The sequence below is a fragment of the Gossypium hirsutum genome, chromosome D03 (genome assembly GCF_007990345.1).
Source record: "Gossypium hirsutum isolate 1008001.06 chromosome D03, Gossypium_hirsutum_v2.1, whole genome shotgun sequence".
Classification (NCBI taxonomy): domain Eukaryota; kingdom Viridiplantae; phylum Streptophyta; class Magnoliopsida; order Malvales; family Malvaceae; genus Gossypium; species Gossypium hirsutum.
This window is the reverse complement of record NC_053439.1, coordinates 30,026,744-30,045,164: the sequence shown is the minus strand read 5'-3', so window position 1 is coordinate 30,045,164 and position 18,421 is coordinate 30,026,744. Positions and strand designations below refer to the sequence as shown.

Sequence of the window (18,421 nt, the reverse complement as noted above, 5' to 3'; positions counted from 1 at the left end):
CCTTTATTTAATTGTTGCAGATGAACCATGGAGTTAATAATTTGAGAAGCTTATTTTAATTATACATGGACATGAGCTTTATTACATCTTTGTCGAACAACAAAGGCAAGCAAATTGGGTAAAGAGAAGGTCGCTTTGATCCAGTTAAAGTTGATTTAATTGAAGAACAAATCTAACAAGTAATTGGGTCACAAAAATCGTCCAGTGAGGGGGAAAGAAGCCCAATTCAGCAACGGCATATGAGTTGCTCAAAATCAACTTTTGAAAGATTTATTCAAAGGTATTTACACTTGTAAAACAATTAAAAATCAACTCTCAACTTTTACTCAAGAAACCGTCTACCTCCTTGCATGATTCATGCATGAAATCAAGCATGAATCAAGCAACCAACAACCTTCCCTCGACACAATTCATGGCCGGACAAGCAAAGGAGAAACCTAAAGGATATTCAAGCTATTTTTATTGAACTTCTTAGCCATTCCTTTACCATAAATACCACCCTTTACTTCCCATTCATTCATCCCTTGAAAGCACGTCCAATTTAAGTTGTTGATTTTTTTTTCTAAGGATAGATTTAAATGAACGACGGTAAAAATAGGGATGAAATAAATAAAAAAAAATAAACCAAGCGCACGCAAGTAAATTGCTCGTCCAAATCCAAACCCAATTATGAAAAAAGTCATTAAAATTTTATTAAAATGATAAATTACGATATTACAGGTAAAATATAGAAATAACGTGTAAGAGGGCAAGGCCTTCGTAAAACTGAGATCTGAACCAGAAGGAGGTCGTAAAGCTAACGGCAGTGAGACTGAGCTTGGAGATTGAGACACTCGTAATCTCAAAATCCCATCTTTTTCTTGTTTCTCTTCAACAATGGCAACCCCCAAAGCCCTAAAGCTTAAACCAAGAATAAGATCCCCAATTCCGGTCATGATTTTGGGGTGCATTACTGCCATTGCTTTGCTTTTCCTGTTTTCCTCCTTGAATTCCACTAATCGATTTTGGTTCAGCTCTGCCAAAACCCATTTGAAAAAGAAAGCAAGGGAACACTCTCTCCATGACAAGTATTTGTACTGGGGTGACCGAATCGATTGCCCTGGAAAGCACTGTGATTCATGTGAAGGTTTGGGTCATCAAGAGTCTAGCCTCAGGTGTGCTCTTGAGGAAGCCATCTTTTTAAACAGGTAATCGGTTGCCTTTCTTTTACTTTTTTTTTTTTGTTTTGCTTTGTTTTTATTTTCGTTTCATCCGCTGCCTTAATTTATTCACTAGGATAAGATCTTTCCTTCTTACCCTTTGTAAAATGAACAAGGAAAAAAACCGGAGTCAAATTTTTTGTTTTCATGTATTTTGGATATTGAATTAGGAATAGGAACAATGCCATCTAGTTGCCAAAATGAATATTGGCGTTTAATCGTCGATGTAACTATCCTTTTTGACTTACTAAATGTAATTGTGAAGCTTGGGATTAGCGGTTCTTAATAATAGAGCTTGGTTAACTAACACTGCGGTTCAAACAAATAGAAAACACTCCAAGATTTTTCAGCTTTGAGATGTTGCTGGCAATGGTAATACAAAGCAATGGAATCAAGAGTCGGTTCTTATTTCACCAAAAAGAAAAATGAAGACTCAATTTTAATTTACAAACATGTGGCTCAAGGCTATGTTTGCATTGTTAACGGTGCATTCTGAATATATATATGTATATGTACACACACGCACACACACACACACACACACACACACACACACACGTACACACACACATGTATATGTATAATGCAGTACATGAAGCAAAAGATGCAACTTTCTTATGATTCATCTGGTGTTGCATTTCCTATTGCAGAACTTTTGTGATGCCTTCTAGAATGTGTATCAATCCAAATCACAATAACAAGGGAATCCTTCATAAGGTTGACAACGTAACTGCAGAGGAAAGGTTAATTTTATGAAGTTTTGTCTTTTCAGTTAACAGTTTTAGATGTTATTTTTGTATTTATTCTTTCAAGTAATGTTTTACTTATTTGAATTTTAATGTGAAGGTAAAGTATCAATTTTCCTTATTCATGTAAGCTCAAGAAGTGAGCTAGACAATCTGAACTTGCTTTTCTCATTTGGCAGGTGGGCTGCATCCTCTTGTACCATGGATTCTTTATATGATATTGACCTGATATCTGAAACTGTGCCTGTAATCTTAGACAATTCAGATGCATGGCATCTAATACTATCGACAAGTATGAAGTTGGGAGATAGGGGGGTTGCCCATGTGGAAGGACTTACACGAGTGGACCTCAAAGAGGATAGTCATTACTCAAATCTCTTACTCATTAACCGAACTGCAAGCCCTTTGTCATGGTACTTAATGGCATACGATTCAATATTAAGTGATTGATCAGCTAATTCTCTTTTCCTTATGCTCCAATGGTTGACCTAAACTACCATAGTGCCCCGGAGGGCAGTCAGAAAGGGCTGTAGATTAAGTAAAATTTTCTTCTATGTAGTCCTCAGTATTTAAAACAAACTTCTAGTAGTCTATCCTTATAAGTTCCCTGTGGCACTAATCTGTCATAATTACTCAGGTTTGCAGAGTGCAAGGATCGAAAGAACCACAGTGCTATTATATTGCCGTACTCATTTCTTCCTTCAATGGCAGCAGAAAAGTTAAGAATTGCAGCTGACCAGGTTTTTGTTACTTAATCCTTCTTTCCATGTTATCTTCAAAATTCTCTAGATGGCATTCAACTATAATTTGATTAACCAGTCAAATCTCTTTCCTGCTTAGCATTTACCGGCTGCTGGAATATACCTTTTCCTTTTAACGGGTAAAACAAAATCGCAAACGAAATTGTTAATCAAATGCATGAATACCAAGACAGATAGTGTGAAGGTTAAGTGCTAATTAAGTTACCATCTTTAGTAGTCATCTGACTTCATAATAAGGTCAATTTAGAATTTCATTTTGATTTCTCTCTCAAATCTGCCTTAAGTTTTCTTCCAGACCTTGTCAGCTAATTGAGGAAATTGAGGGAAATGGAACAAAAATATTTAGAGAAGTATGTGTTTATATGTTCTCTAACATATTAGATGAATTGGGCTGGTCTGCCCCATTCTAGAATGACACTTAATTTTAGGAATATTGAAATTTAATGGATATGTTTCGTACTATATCTAATATGGATACAGCAATAATACCTAGGGAATTTTGAATTTTTGATGCTTCATAATTAAGAAGGAACCCTTTGATCCATTTAGGTTTGGCATAGAATTTGAGGGAGTGGTGAGGTTATCCATTTTGTTGTGATAATTTTGATGGATGAAGTGATAATTCCTGATCCTTGAAGGTTCACGATTGAGCTCTTGGTTAGGAACTATGAAGCACGGACACTGACACGCAATATGGGTACAAAACAATATGGACACGGCAATTCAGCAATTTTGAAAAAATAAGGACACGGGAATAAAAAATATTTGTATATATTAATATTCAATAAATATATTGATATTTTTATTAATATAATTAAATTTTAAAATATTGAAAATATTTTACTATGACATAATTTATTTATATCCTACCTCCAAATATATTAAAAAATAAATCTAAGTAATATATATTTTTTGGAATACATACCAATTCATTAATATTTAATGATGTACAACTATAACTCATTAGGTTAAATTCTGCTATGAGTACCTATATTTTGCAAAAGTTGTGAATTTAGTCCTTGTACTTTAATTTGATCAATTTTAGTCCCTGTACATTTTGAAATTTGAAATTTTAGCTCTAATCCAAACAGTAGCTGTTAAATTTGTTTGGTTAGATTCAATTACTAGTGACAAGGCATTATGATAATGTTTGGCGCATCAGATTTTAGAAATAATAAAATTTAATGAATTAAGAGTGAGGACTGAAATTTTAAAATTTGAAAAGTATAGGGATTAAAAATGACCAAATTAAAATACAGGGATTAAATTCACAGCTTTTGCAAAGTATAGGGACTAATAGCAGAATTTAACCAACTCATTATTATTTGTCAGAATCTTAAAAAATAGTCTCTTCATTTCTCTCCTTTACCTTTATTTCCTTTTCTGTCCATCTCTTTTTCTTCCTCAACCCAGAACCAGCGTCACCACTGTCATTCCGGCTACCGTCAATGGTGTCAGAATATTGAAAAATACCCTTGTTTTATTTCTTTCTACCTCCTAATCACATGCACCAGATTAGATTTGAGAAGATCTTAATGATATAGTGTAAATCTGGGTTTCAAACAGGTATTTTCTATCACTATTTTGATGTTTTCATCGACTTTCAGCCACCAAAATCCTGTATCCATGTGTGTTTTGACCGTATCTGATTTTTTCTTTTTTGACGTATCCTGATGTGTCCGGTGCATGTTCCGGCATGTCGAACACCATGTCGACACCTGTACGAGGGGATTTCCAGCTTGTCCGTGCTTCATTGGCTAGGAATGAAATGTCCACTCTATAGTTTAATGGTTTGGATGATGTAGAGATGATATTTGATTTGTAACTCATATTATTATTGCAATGAATTGTTTGATGAGCTAGCATTAGCAAATTGAACAACAAATCTGACATCTCCATTGTCGGACAACGTGTTGGCACCAGTACAAGGGGATTTCTGGCGTGTCCGTTCTTCATAGGTTAGGAATGAAGTGTCCTCTCTATAGAGTAATGGTTTGGATGATGTAGAGATGATATTTGATTTGTAACTCATATTATTATTGCAATGTATTATTTGATGAGCTAGCATTAGCAAATTGAGCAACAAATTTGATAACATCTCCATTCTAAGATATAAATTGTTCTTTACAAGTAATTTCTGCAAAACTGTTTTAGTATATTCCGTTCTTTTTGGAAATACTTGTTCAATTCAAAGACCGTGTTCCTCTAATTATTGGTTTCCTGTCCACAGATTAAAAGAGTCCTTGGTGACTATGATGCTATCCATGTTCGCCGAGGTGATAAAATAAAAACAAGGAAGGATAGGTATGGGGTTAAAAGGAGCCTACATCCTCATTTGGATAGGGACACCCGTGCAGAATTTATCCTTCACTGAATTCAGAAGTGGGTACCATCTGGACGAACTCTTTTTATTGCTTCAAATGAGAGGACACCTGGATTTTTTTCTCCGCTTTCTGTCAGGTAAAATCATTCAAGTCTTCTGATGTGTTCAAGCGTTAGAACCCCTTAGGATATACTCCATCTTAATGTAGATTCAATTTTACTTTCTTATTTCCAATTCACCTATGAAGAGAATATCTATTGTGCCAAGTTTGGTCTTTAAATTTTCCTAGTTTGTGCTAAAAGATGGTTCGTTATGCATTCCATATGGTTTCCTTTTATTTTATCTTTTGGTATCATTGTATGAATCACAATGTACCTTGCTGGGAGGATGATAGGCCTTGTCTTGTATTGTGGAAAAAGTTTATTCTGATATTAGTCCTTAACGCCTCTTATTTATTTATGGTTACAATTGCACCTTTTGTTATTTCCCATTTTTGCAAGCAACATTCAATTATTTATTTCTATAGCCATTAACACCTTGAGGATATCATTAGGGATTTACATTGTTAGCTTCACTCAATAAGATTACAAAAGTAGCTTTGGGGGCAGGGTGGAAAGAAAATCGAAGAGATGGAAAATTGGAGAAAAGTAGAAAGACAAAATATATATATTTCTTTCCATTAGTTTGTTTGGTTGGAAAGATTGCTTAGTAGAATAAAAAAATAAAAGAAAAAAAATGAAAATCTAAAAAAATACATGCTTACATCTTTCTGATTTTCTCTCCTTTTATCATTCCAATTTAGAATGATTTGTTTTTATGCATTTGATTAGAGTAGAAAATAATAATCCATGTTATTTTCTTTATCGCTTTTATTTCCTACTAAGCACACTCAAAATCTTACTTTTCCACTCTTCTTTTTCTATCCTTTCACTTTTCTACTTTACCAAGGGCATTCTGAGTGCTCTAGTACAAGGTATTTTTTAGGTAAATTGATTTTCTTTTTTCTTTTCTTTGATTTTTTGGGAAGGGGGGGGGGATAGTAGTAGTTCAATTTTCTGCAACGTCTGTTTAGTTTTGGTGCTTTTTGGCCTGTAACCAACAAAATGTGTGGTGAAATCAGCTTGAGTAAATGAAATCAGTGCTGGTATTTTGGGTTGATTGATATCTGACATGGATTACCTGCCGTTGCATGAAAATTTTGTAGAGGAGCTTCTCAAGTGCTTTATTTGTGAGTGGTTGTGGATTTGATAAATGGTGATAGTGGTGGAAAGAAAATAACAGTTTGAATTCTGTGCTTGAAAGGCGGTATATGAAAGCTAATTGCATATGTCTGTGCCAAGTGTAAAGACTTAATTAACTTGTACTGTGTAAACAATAGTAAAAATCACAGCAATTGAGAAATTAATAACATGTGACAGACCCTGATATTCTTGGTTGCTTTCAGGTACAAATTGGCTTATTCATCAAATTATAGTCATATTTTGGATCCTTTGATTGATAACAATTACCAGTTATTCATGATTGAGAGGCTTATCTTGATGGGAGCCAAAACATTCATTAAGACTTTCAAGGAAGATGATGCAGATCTCAGCCTAACCGATGACCCGAAGAACACTAAATTGTGGCAAATTCCTGTTTATACTTTGGATGGCGAGGAAAGCTAACTTTCTCTTACAGTACAAATTCATTTTGTGATCCTCCGGCTAATACGTTTGACACGTCGGTAAAGAATTCAATTATTTTGTTGAGTTGCATTTCAGGATCTTGCAGCTACATCCAGAGAATCGAGTCCTGGGAATAGGATGGAGTAGCTGGAAAATGTTGATTGTTGTCGAGTAAGATAAATGGTTATATGTGTTTTTAAAGATGTATTTTACAGCCATATATGTACTTCAGTCATTCTTTTCTTTTGGGGTATATTTCATGGGCGTTTACTAAAACCATATTCTTTGCTAGCTTTTTTCCTTACTAAAACCATATTCTTTGCTCACTTTTTTCACAGGAATTTCAATTTATTTCAAATTGGAGATTGAACTTTCTCATGAGATAGCTTCAGTTAATCAAAATTTTTTTTGGTAAATGGTAAGATGAGGGTTAGTTTAGTTTAGCTGTAGCAAAAAGCATGAGTTGAAAAATATAGGAAAATGTAATGTACCAAATATATATATAAATATATAGGAAAAATGTAAAATATGAATCAATGGTGTCTCAAATTCTTGCTTTAATGTGACAAATTAGATTTCCTCTTGAATTTGTTCTGGACATAAATTAATAGCCTTATTATTATAAAATGAGTGCACCATAAAGGGGTGTAAAAGAAAACGCATAAAGTTTGAGATATCAAAATAAACATATAAGTTAGATTTCAAAATTAGACAAAATATTATAGGATTGATATTACTTCCAATTCTAGCTAAAGTGTCAGCGCAACGATTACCCTCGTAAGATGTGCTGGAGATGACTATTTAGGAATTTCGTCAACAAAGTCTCTAGTAATGAATGAGAGATCTAAGTAAAACATTTTCATTTGTTGTGTGTTTCATAAAATCAATAATAGCCATGGCATCAAACTCAACAAAATATGGGTAATGTTCATCCTTTGGGTGAGTAAATGTTCGTCACAAGAAGCCTAGAGCTCGACCATAATATTAGTGGTATGGCTAAGGTAACAATAGCAACCAACAACGCAATTGCCATTATGATCACATATAATGGCTCCAAGCTAGCCGCCTTTGGATTACCGAGAAAGGATCCAACACAATTGACTTTAAACCAACTAGGGGGGTTCCACTTAACTTGAAAAGAAGAGGGATAGCCATGCAACTTAGATCCATGGGAAGGAGCTTTGGACTGAATATCACAACCACTTATCAAATATTGCATTTCTAGCAACCCAAATGCCTTAGAGAAAGAAAGCAAACATGGTTGGCTAAGAGATATGATGGCAAGGTAAAGTTGATTTGGAAGTTAAGTTCTTCTTAAGCCATTTCAAAAAAAAAAAGAAAAGAAAAAAAGTGAAAGTCCCATAACCAATGGAAGAGTAAGAAGGAGACTCCAAAGATGGGAGATGAGGAACAATCCCTAAGGAGGTGTTTAATGGTTTCAACGTAGGAATTACAGAAAGGGCAGCCAATACTGATGTTTATTCCTCTTGACTGGAGAAAAGACCTAATAAGGAGAAAGAGACCAACAACTTCTCAAGTAAAGAGAGAGTTTTAGTGGAAGTTTAAGTTTCCAAATTGATAGGCAATCTTCTGAATTAGGTTGAGGAGGGTTGATAAGGTTGGAAGTGTTAGATCTAGTGCTCTAAGTGTAATATATTTCTTTATATACTTGTATTTTTTGGAGTAGATTGGTTTAATAAAATTATCCATAAATTACATTAATACCCTTTGTACATTATCCTCAATGATTTTTGAGTGCAAAATAAAATGAAAGCAAATATTGGTTCATTGGTTATTTAACATTTAACTAATACTAAGCAATTTTACATGATCGATCATGATACTGAAAGACAACTTGTATTAGTAGATGAATCTAAACATGTCCTTAGTCTAAATGGAAATGAGCAAACCAATTGAAAGACTAATATTTCAACTATCAAGTCCAATTGGGGAGATGATTTGTCTTGGGCATCAGAGTAAATGACTCTCAAAAGATAACGATATAGATGTGATTGACTGGAATGGTAGTACATCAAACAAGACCTAAGTAGAATAGATCCTGGCTCCATTTATAGATTTATTCACTTGTGATGTTTATAGTGCGACATACATTAATCTTGAGTGGATGATGGACTATGTATGTGTGACTCATATACTTTGGTGTAAGTGAAAAGCTGAGTTCAAATAGATAAAAAATTGAAAGTTGGTGCGCTGGGTATATAACTTTTGTAGTATTTAGTATCATTTATAATAATGAAATTCATAGCCCAAGGAATGGGTAAATGACATCCTTGTTGGAAAAAATCTAGTTCGAAAACGGTGTTCTTGCATAGCGGAAAATGAAATTTTTAGGCTTGTATAATTTTCATTAAAAGAAGGTTGGTAAACATTTAGATCTAAAATCGGGTTAGTTTTACCATAGGTGGTAAAATAACGAGAATGCCTTTAGGTTAAATTACCTAGGAAATGTTTAAAATTGACTCATCATTCGCTTCCGCATTAATAAATAGCTAATAATAAGATAAGATTGAGGTGTTATAGAGTCGGGGTGTGTCTTGGGTGGTCGTTAGCCGGAGAATCACTTAGGTGCTAATGTAACGCTTCAAATTCGAGTCAGTCCGTCCCAGTTGGGTTTGGGGTGTCACACATTCCTTCCATTTGTCTAAATTGTGTTGCCGTGGTATTTTTATCAGTAATACAAGTTGCATCTGCTTCAGCATTTTTGTGGTTGCTCTTTTCCTTTGTAGCTTGCTCCCCTACTGATTCTGAATTCTCTTCATTTTCAAAAGTTAAAATTATTTATTCAATAATGGTGTCATTTACAACTCCTGGTAGCTAAGTACCACTTCTAAGTGTAATGACTTTGCACTGTTTTTTCCCTTCAGATCGAAAACTCTTAACGTCCCTCAGTAATGTTCCTTGCTGTCTAGAATTCAATGCAGTGGCAATTTGCCCTACTTGATTTTCCAAAGCTCTTAAAGATACAGCATGGCTCTGAATGATAGCATCATTATTGGCTATATACTATTTCTATAAAGCTTCCATAGATGAAAAACTTGAAGCTAAATTTAGCTACGCATTTTTCCTTGGCAAAGATTGATTGTACCCAGGTGGTACACTCGCAGCATTCTATCAAATGGGATTACTGAAATTTCCCACCCCTTGATTACTCTAACTGAAATTCGGTGTTGTTTCCACCTAAAATTTTATGTGTTGGAGTATGGGTTGTTTTTGCTATGATTAAAATTCCCTATGTAGTAAACTATGGCTGGATTCGATGGGCATTCATCAAAACCATGATCTTCTCCACAGTAAACACATGTTAACTCTGCTGCTTTCATTTCATGCATTGCAGATGACCTTTTTAGTGTTTTAATCATATTTGTTAAAGATGATACTTGAGTTGTTAAAGATGTAATTGCATCAAGCTCCATTGCTCCTGCAACTCTTCTACCAGTTCTAACTCATGTAGTGGGGTATTGATAGTCGTTATTTGCTATCATTTACAAAATTTCATAAGCCTCGTTGTATGATTTATCAAGTAAAGTCCCATTAGCATATGCGTTGACAGCCATTCTTGTATGAGCATTCAATCCATTGTAAAACATTTCCATTTATGTCCAATACTTGAAACCATACATCGGGCATTTTCTCAGTAGCTCCTTGAATCACTCACATGCTTCATATAATGTTTCATCCTCTGATTTTCTAAATGATGTAATGTCATTCCTCAACTTGGCATTCATGTTAGTAGGATTATATCTTAGTAGAAACCTCTGACACAATTCATTCCACGATGCCACCATACCTGACGACAATACATTTAACCATGTTGTAGCACGATCTCGCAATGAGTAAGGAAATAACTTCAGTCCCAGGGCATCTTCAAGAACAATGGAATGATGGAAATGTGCAAATGTACACAATTGTAACCACTACACCAAAACAGGCTTTTAGCGGCATTTTTTTTGGCCTTTAAAAAATGCCGCTATTGACACCGCCGCTAACTTTTGCGGCGTTTTTAGAAATAAACGCCGCTATAGAACAAGACCTTTAGCGGCGCTTTTCACACAAACGCCGCTATAGAACAAGACCTTTAGCGGCGCTTTTCCCACAAACGCCACTAAAGATTATGACTTTTAGCGGCGCTTTTCCCACAAACGTCGCTAAAGATCATGACTTTTAGCAGCGCTTTTCCCACAAACGCCGCTATAGGCCGTGACTTTTTGTGGCACTTTTCCCACAAACACCGTTAAAAACATATCTTTAAAAAAATATTTTTTTAAATAATATTTATTTCTATGATAAATATTATATTACGTTTTAAAGATAAATAAAAAAATATTATTTAAATTAAATTTTCTACGAAAATTTTAACTTTAAAACTAAATATAAAAATTAATGAATTTAGAATTTAGAATTTAAAATAATAAATTAATAACACAATTAAAATCCAAAAGTTAGAACTCTTAAGTAAAAATAAAAATTTAGAATCAAAACTAAAATAAATAATACATATGCAAGGTAATAAAACATACAATGCATTTTCTTAATCAAGTAAATCTTGGTAATAAAAGATATAATACATTTATTTAATCAAGGAAATCTTGTACATCATTGAAGTCACACCATCAAATTTGTACCCATCAAACTTATACTCCTCTAGCCACCATCTTGCATTTGGAAGAAGATACCTTGGTACCTAAAGCAACAATTAAGAAATAATATTTACAACTGGAAGGGAGGAAGCCAAAATCTTTAAACAAGCTATTCATTAAGAAATGTTTAGGTAGAAGTACATACTTCTCAGCTTCCATAATTAAAAAGACGAGAATCCCACACTGAGTGATGACCCCTTGACCCCGTGTGGAAGTAATGACCATCAGTTCCATCAAACATGTTCAGCCCATCTAACACATTATTGGAAGCATGGTTGTATTCATAAAACATCATTCAGATACACAGGTAGATAATAAAATAAAATTAGCAACTTAACTTAACTATAGAATAAAAATGAAAGGGGATATAGCAAACAAATGCTTTCACAACAAGCTGGTCGTGAACAAGCATACTAGAAATTTTATAGTATTCTAGTCATTTATATATTCTCAATCAATTACGACTTTTATTTTTTAGCAACCTTTTAGGAAGCAAAAATCAACTAGAGAAACGAAGGAGTAAAAGTGACAACCAATAAGAGCCTAAATTCTCATGGCCATATTTACATCAAGTCTACTGGAAAAATGTGCATAAAGCCAAAGTAGGAAAAGAATAAGAGTTCAAGTTCTCATTTCCTGTACAAACAATCCAGGAAATTTTGTTTGCACAAAAAATATAACAAAAAAACACAGAAGAGTTTAAGTTTTCATTTTATTTACAAAACAATCAGGGAAAATGTTTGCACAAAAAGTATAACATCAAATATAGCTAAAAGGCATGTTTCTAGAAATTATATTCTCCTGCAGACATAACTATTACCTGTGCACAATATCCATAAGAACAAGTATACCCAACTCATGAGCCTTATCTATCAGTGACTTGAGGTCATCAGGGGTTCCAAAGCGACTACTAGGTGCAAAGAAGTTTGTCACATGGTACCTGCAAAATATTAAATGCAACTTATTATAAGTAGAAGAGTGTGTCTACTTATATCTGTCACATAGCAGTTAGTACAAGTTTACAAACTTACAAACATACACAGAAACAAATAGATTTGAGCTAATATTACGATGGAGGTAATACCCAAAGCTAGCATAATATGAGTGCTCTTGAATAGCCATGATCTGAACAGCATTGTACCCAAGTCTTTTAATACGGGGAAGAACATCATCTCTAAAGTTAGCGTATGTGTTAATCATTGGCTCCTACATCAGAGAGTTGATAATACTAAGAGAATTGTAACAAAGAAAATAAAGATCAAAGGTGCTCGTGGGACAATTTTTCTTTGAATGACAGAATGCATGATCATTAAGTTTTAGCATGTTAGTCATATTCTATACAAGCATGTTAGTCTTATATTATATGCACATGCCATTATCCACAGTGAGACCGAACATGAGGCTAAAATGTTTATTGTCAAAATACATTTTTGAATGAGTAAATATTGTTGATTATATAGCAAAAGACAACCTCTGTTAACCACATACAGAACAGAAAGTAATGGTGTGAGCAATGAGCATATCCATGGAAATCAAAGTTTCCCCCGTTTTCAAGACATCAACCAAGAAAAAGAAAACTTGGGAAAGTATGGTAGCTATTACAACACATTCTTGAATAAGAAAATGTTGTTGAACATAGCAAAAGATCTCAAGTTCCTTGAAAAACAGTTCCGACGAATCCCACGATACTACAGATGTTATTTCAGATAACCAATGTCAAAAACATGGAACTCAAAGTCAAGATCTTTCTCTTATTTGTCCAAGAAAACACATTCAAGCTAACAAAAACATCAGTTCCTATACTTACTGTTCTTTGAGTTTGTCTTGCTCATATTTCCTTAGGTTTTTCTTGCGTTCTTCAATAGAAACCCTCTGGCGCTCTAGTTCAATTATCTCATTGCTAACAGCTGTGTTCTTATAGAAGAAGATTTAACAAATCAATCAAACACCATAACACCAAAACATTAAATATATATATCAAAAGTCATATACTTATCTAAGCTCCTCTTCAAGTCCATGTTCTTTTTCAAGCTCTTCTTGGTATTCCTTCTGCAGATACTCCATTTCAGCACCATCAGCAACCTCTAATTTTGCCTGTTCTGTTTTCTTCTTGCAAGCTTCTATCTTTTCATCATATTCTCCATTTTTTTTCAAAAAAGAATAAGTAGAAAAGGAAAGACACCTCGAAGCAATCGATGAACCTCGTTGGAATCAGCGTCGCAATGCGAGCGGAGATCGTTAAAGTGCTGAAAACACTGCGTCAAGTTGTTAATGTCCCTTTTGTCCTTCAATACCTCCACTAGGTCATCACTGTAAGATATCAGCTTCTCCACATCAATCATTCTCGTGGATTCCCCCTTTTTTTCTAGGGTTTTATCCCTTCTTCAAGATTAAGCACATGACCGTAATCCATTTTCGGTCCTGGGTTTCCATTTTCGGATCCACATGACCGTAATCTATATCTAGATACAGATCCAAAAAAAAAGAAAGAAAGAAAAATTTATTAGAAGAGCCGTGGTGAGAAAAATATGATTTAGTATGAGCTCTTCTGAGATGTATGCAAAAAGAGGGAGAGAGGGGAAGATGATGATGAAGACGGTGGTGGCAGAGAGAAACACTTAGATCACGATTGTTTCGCTGTATTGGATTAGAGGTGTATTGGATTGGATTAGAGGTGTAATGGAATAGAGGTATAATAGCAAATTAACTGTTTGGTTGAATGTAATGGAATAGAGGCGTAATAGTAAAACTGTGTTTGGTTGAATGTAATAGAGATGTAATAGCATAATGGAGAAAACTAAAATGACCAGAATACCCTAGCATAAATTTGTTTTGGTAAATGATTATTGTTATTGTTATTTAAATTTTAATAAGATTATTTATTATCAAAAATAAATAATTTAATCATATTTAAACATAATTATTATTTAATATATTTTAATTAAAATATATAATTTAATAAAATTCTTAATAATTAGCAGAAATTTGTTTTGGTAAATTATTTTATTTAAATTTTAATAAGATTAATATCAATAATAAATAATTTAATCATATTTAAACATAATTATTATTAAATATATTTTAATTAAAATATATAATTTAATAAAATTCTTAATAATTAATATTCTTATATGAATTTACTCAAACCATAATATATGATACTGTAAAATATAAAATAACATAATTATTATTAAATATAATATAATTAAAATATATAATTTAATAAAATTCTTAATAATTAATATTCTTATATGAATTTACTCAAATCATAATATATGATTATAACTAATATGATTTAATTAAATATATGATTTAATAAAATTTAAAATTATTATAACTAATATGATTATAGTTTATGAATTTGTATAATTTAAAATAATAATTATTACATATAATTTAATAATAATATATAATTTCATAAAATTCTTGATAATAAAAATTTGCAAAAGTTGATGACAAAGGGGAAAGAGCAGGAGCTTAAGACGATAACATTACAACGTGCATGCATAAGCACACATAGCGTACATACCAACTTCAAATTAATACTATAACACGTTACAACTTGAATCTCATAAATCTGAATAGTTGTCTGCAACATCACACTGTCTTTTGGTTTCGATCACCTGGGCAAACTCACCCTTCCAGAAGTTCACTAATAAAAAATCAGCACGTTGTTCAGAAGAAAGTAAATTCTATTGTAAGCCAATCAATCTGACGTAGCAAGGGCTGATTGCAACACATCTTCCAGGTATTTTTCAGCAGCAGCATACTGCCTTTTCTTGTCCTCAATTGCTAAGGCAGCTAAAGCTTTATCCTGCACGAATAAAAATAAAATAATGGTAATACTGCGCACTTCTTTAGAGCACATTCCCTCATTGCAAGGACAAGGATATGGAAACTAGGGCCCCAAGTCCAAAACATTCTAGACAAAGATGACGACCAAAATTGAACTTTGAACATAGACCATCTGAATTAACAATGTTACCTATATTATGACTTGTCAATAAGGATGCAAGTTTTACATAACAAGCAGTGCCAAGCAGGGTACCACCAAAATGTTAAGACACGTGGAAAAGGTGCGTCTACTTATGCGTTTGATGAGATTAAATGCACATCAAATATAAATTCTGTTCATTTATTTATATCAAAACCATAAACAATCTTGAGAGAGAAATATACAAAAATACTATGTGAAGCTTCACTACAAAGATCCATAGAAACCTCATATATTTACAATTACTATTTTACTCTTGTAGCTTTACATGAAGACATGATGGGCGATGAACAGACAAGAGGATCCATTACCAAAGAGTCTGATATAGGAAATAAAGACCAAGTATAATGGAGAAGAAATTTTGATATGTATATAGAAAACATTAACACCAAAGCACAATAGTGCTCCAATGCCAACCATGATAACATATTACCGGAGGTAGGTCCTGGTAGCTCCTCAAAGTATCTAAGATGGGTTTGGTCTTCTTCTCTAAGTCCTTCCTGTGTTCGGCCATTTCAACCAACACCCCATGATTAATTTCAGGTGTGTAGCCCACACGATTCAGTAATGCCTGTCAAACAAGATTAAGCATAAATGAAACGCAGAAAGAATTCATGCAAGCAACATATAGGTGATAATTAGATAGCCAAAATCTTGATAAATTAACAATGAGTGAGAAAACAAGAATAGCTACATCCTTGTAGCTTTATATGCAGTACTTTATTATTTAAATTCCAATATATGCAAAAGTGCAATATTCACCAAGGAAAATGATTCTTCTACTAAAATGATCTAATGATAAATTGTCCAAGACTATGAACTAGTACCTCAGCTAATGATTTTTCAGCTTTAAAACAGAATCCGTACAATAATTCTATTCCAACTCTGCCTATATATGAAGTTCTAAGTCTCCTGTTCAATCCATTTTATTTATAATTTCGAATAGTAATAAAAAGTCATTTTATACATTGAATGTCCTGTCTATATGGTTGATAAACTTTAACCCTACCACTCAAATCAAACCATGCATATCCAGTTAAATTTCATCCACTTACGGCAAAGGCAGCTTCTCTTTCCACCCATTTTTGTCCCTTTTAACTGATAAATAGCATGTTCATCTCAGAAGAACCAACAGCTTAAATTTCTGTAACTAGTTTTGCATCTTAATGCATCCCTGAAAATAAAAATACAAAGGATACCCTATAGTTGTTATACTGTTGCATGTACTGTCGCTCCTTTGACGCCATAACACCCAAGTTCGTCTTCCAATTTTCCATTTGAGCATCACATGGAGCCACATCATCTTCTAGTTGTGCTAATGTCCTATATGAAAATATCAATTTCTTCTCAATAACCATCAAATAGACTCAAACGAAGGGCTAAATTTAGGGTGGTAAACGTACAAATTCTTTACCTTTTCAAATAGGTTAACCTAGCTATTGCTTTTCGAGTATACTCAAGAAAAGTTTTGGACTCTTTGTGCACTTTAGCCCTCTTCTCATCTACCCCAGTCTTTCTCAAAGAAATATCACCCATTGCTACAAGAAAACTAGATCCATTTTGTTTTTCTTCCTCGTTAGGTTCCAAATATAATACATGGAAATCAACATGAATTACGGAAGTTTTCAAAATTGTAAATTGAAAGCAACCCACCTACTAAGTTCGGTGTCTCGAATATTCAACAAATTAGCAACGTTTGCCAGAACTTGCGCCGATGCAACCACATTTGACGGCAAACTCTCCTGCGCTAATCCTACATTCTCCAATATCTCTCTAATTCGTGCAGCTATAAGAGATTTCAATTTTAGGAAGAACAAGATGAAATTGTTTGAATTTGAGAATTTCAATTCAATTTAGAAAGAAAAAAAAACAAATTAGGACCTTGAGAACGGTATTCGGCGGCTTTCTGGCGAAAATCGTTGGCAACAATGTTGGCAGCTTGAGTCTTTGCCTGCGAGACGGTAGCCAGATTGTACAAATGAGCAATGCTTCGCGGAGTGTATTCGAAATCAGGGACTTCTTTCCCGGCGGCATCGAACTGAGCCAGAATAATAAACAAAAACGGTGGGAGATGGAAGGAGAAATTTTGAGGACAGAATAGGAGAGGGTCGGGTAGGGAGGGAGGGTAAAACAGAGAGCAGGGGACGGAAGGCGGACGTAATAGGTATTACAGGGATTTGGGAAGGGATTACAAAAGCAGCAAAAAAGGGGATTAGGTCGGGATTGGTTTACGCCCGTAATGCCTATTACAGCGAACCAAACGCCGGATTAGAGGCGTCATGTAATACGCGCGTATTCGGCCTGTATTGTATTAGGTGTTTTGAGGATACCAATTTTAGAGGGGAAAATTTAGGGGTTCAGGGGGGAATTTTGGGATAAAACGCGCCGTTTTTAAAAGTGAAATTATTTTTTGCTGCGTTTTTATAAAAAACGCCGCTATTGCTTATCTTTTATCAAAAAAATTTTTATTTTGAATAAAATGACGTTGTTTTGCTGTGCTAAAAATTTTTTATTTTGTTTTTTATAAATTAATTTTTTATAAAATTAAAAAAACCAAGTACTCTCAAAATAAATATTATATATTTTAATAAGAAAACAAATGATAAAATGGTTGTAATTAATTATTAAGTTAGAATTATCCAAATTAAATAATTACCTATATATTCATATTATTTTTATCTCATTTTTATTTTTGTATTTTTTTTCTTATAATTTGGTCCTATCCAAATTAAATAATTACCTATATATCCATATCAAATATATCAAATGGTTTAGATTAAATATTTTTAAATATAAAAGCATTAATTAATTGTATAAAATTATATCATTTAACAAATCTCAAATAAACCTTAAACCTTAAATTAGCCATTCAATATACATAAAGTCTATCTATTTATATATCACTTAAATAATATAAACTATACTCATAATTTTAATATATCAAACTTATTATTATCTCTTTTACAATTATAGAAGAACATATTTAATATATAAATTAAAAAAATTAATTAATCTAAACCCTAACCCGACCCTTGAATCCCTAAATCCTAAACCCTAAATCCCTAACTATTAACCC

At 33.3% G+C, this 18,421-nt stretch overlaps 1 protein-coding gene, 1 non-coding gene and 2 pseudogenes across 3 annotated transcripts; 2 read left to right on the top strand and 2 right to left on the bottom strand.

Moving 5' to 3' along the window:
• Nucleotides 1-641: 641 nt before the first annotated feature.
• LOC107896605 (uncharacterized) lies at nt 642-6,969 on the top strand (annotated as a pseudogene).
• Nucleotides 6,970-10,323: 3,354 nt separating this feature from the next.
• Nucleotides 10,324-10,430, top strand: LOC121215790 (small nucleolar RNA R71). Its single transcript, XR_005911763.1, has one exon. It is a non-coding gene; the product is annotated as a small nucleolar RNA R71 (small nucleolar RNA).
• Nucleotides 10,431-11,167: 737 nt separating this feature from the next.
• LOC107949494 (kinetochore protein SPC24 homolog) lies at nt 11,168-14,010 on the bottom strand (annotated as a pseudogene).
• A 794-nt stretch (nt 14,011-14,804) lies between these two features.
• On the bottom strand, nt 14,805-17,631 carry LOC107949493 (AUGMIN subunit 1). 2 transcript variants are annotated; one of them, XM_016884150.2, is made up of 3 exons: nt 17,227-17,631; nt 15,779-15,916; nt 14,805-15,165 (listed from the first exon to the last, which is right to left on the bottom strand). In XM_016884150.2, the coding sequence occupies exons 1-3, from the start codon at nt 17,377-17,379 to the stop codon at nt 15,058-15,060; spliced, it is 399 nt and encodes a 132-aa protein (XP_016739639.1). In that variant the 5' UTR covers nt 17,380-17,631; the 3' UTR covers nt 14,805-15,057. The 2 variants fall into 2 exon arrangements, with proteins under 2 accessions (XP_016739639.1, XP_016739640.1); XM_016884151.2 differs by lacking the exon at nt 17,227-17,631 and adding an exon at nt 16,401-16,547.
• Between the last annotated feature and the right edge of the window lie 790 nt (nt 17,632-18,421).

Excerpts from the sequence above, each read along its gene's own strand:
- LOC107949493 (XM_016884150.2), bottom strand. The coding sequence starts at position 17,379 with ATGCCGCCGGGAAAGAAGTCCCTGATTTCGAATACACTCCGCGAAGCA. Across the intron at positions 15,917-17,226 it reads CGCCGAATACCGTTCTCAAG|GCATTACTGAATCGTGTGGG; the intron begins GTCCTAATTTGT and ends CTTGTTTGACAG. Across the intron at positions 15,166-15,778 it reads GCTACCAGGACCTACCTCCG|GATAAAGCTTTAGCTGCCTT; the intron begins GTAATATGTTAT and ends TTATTCGTGCAG.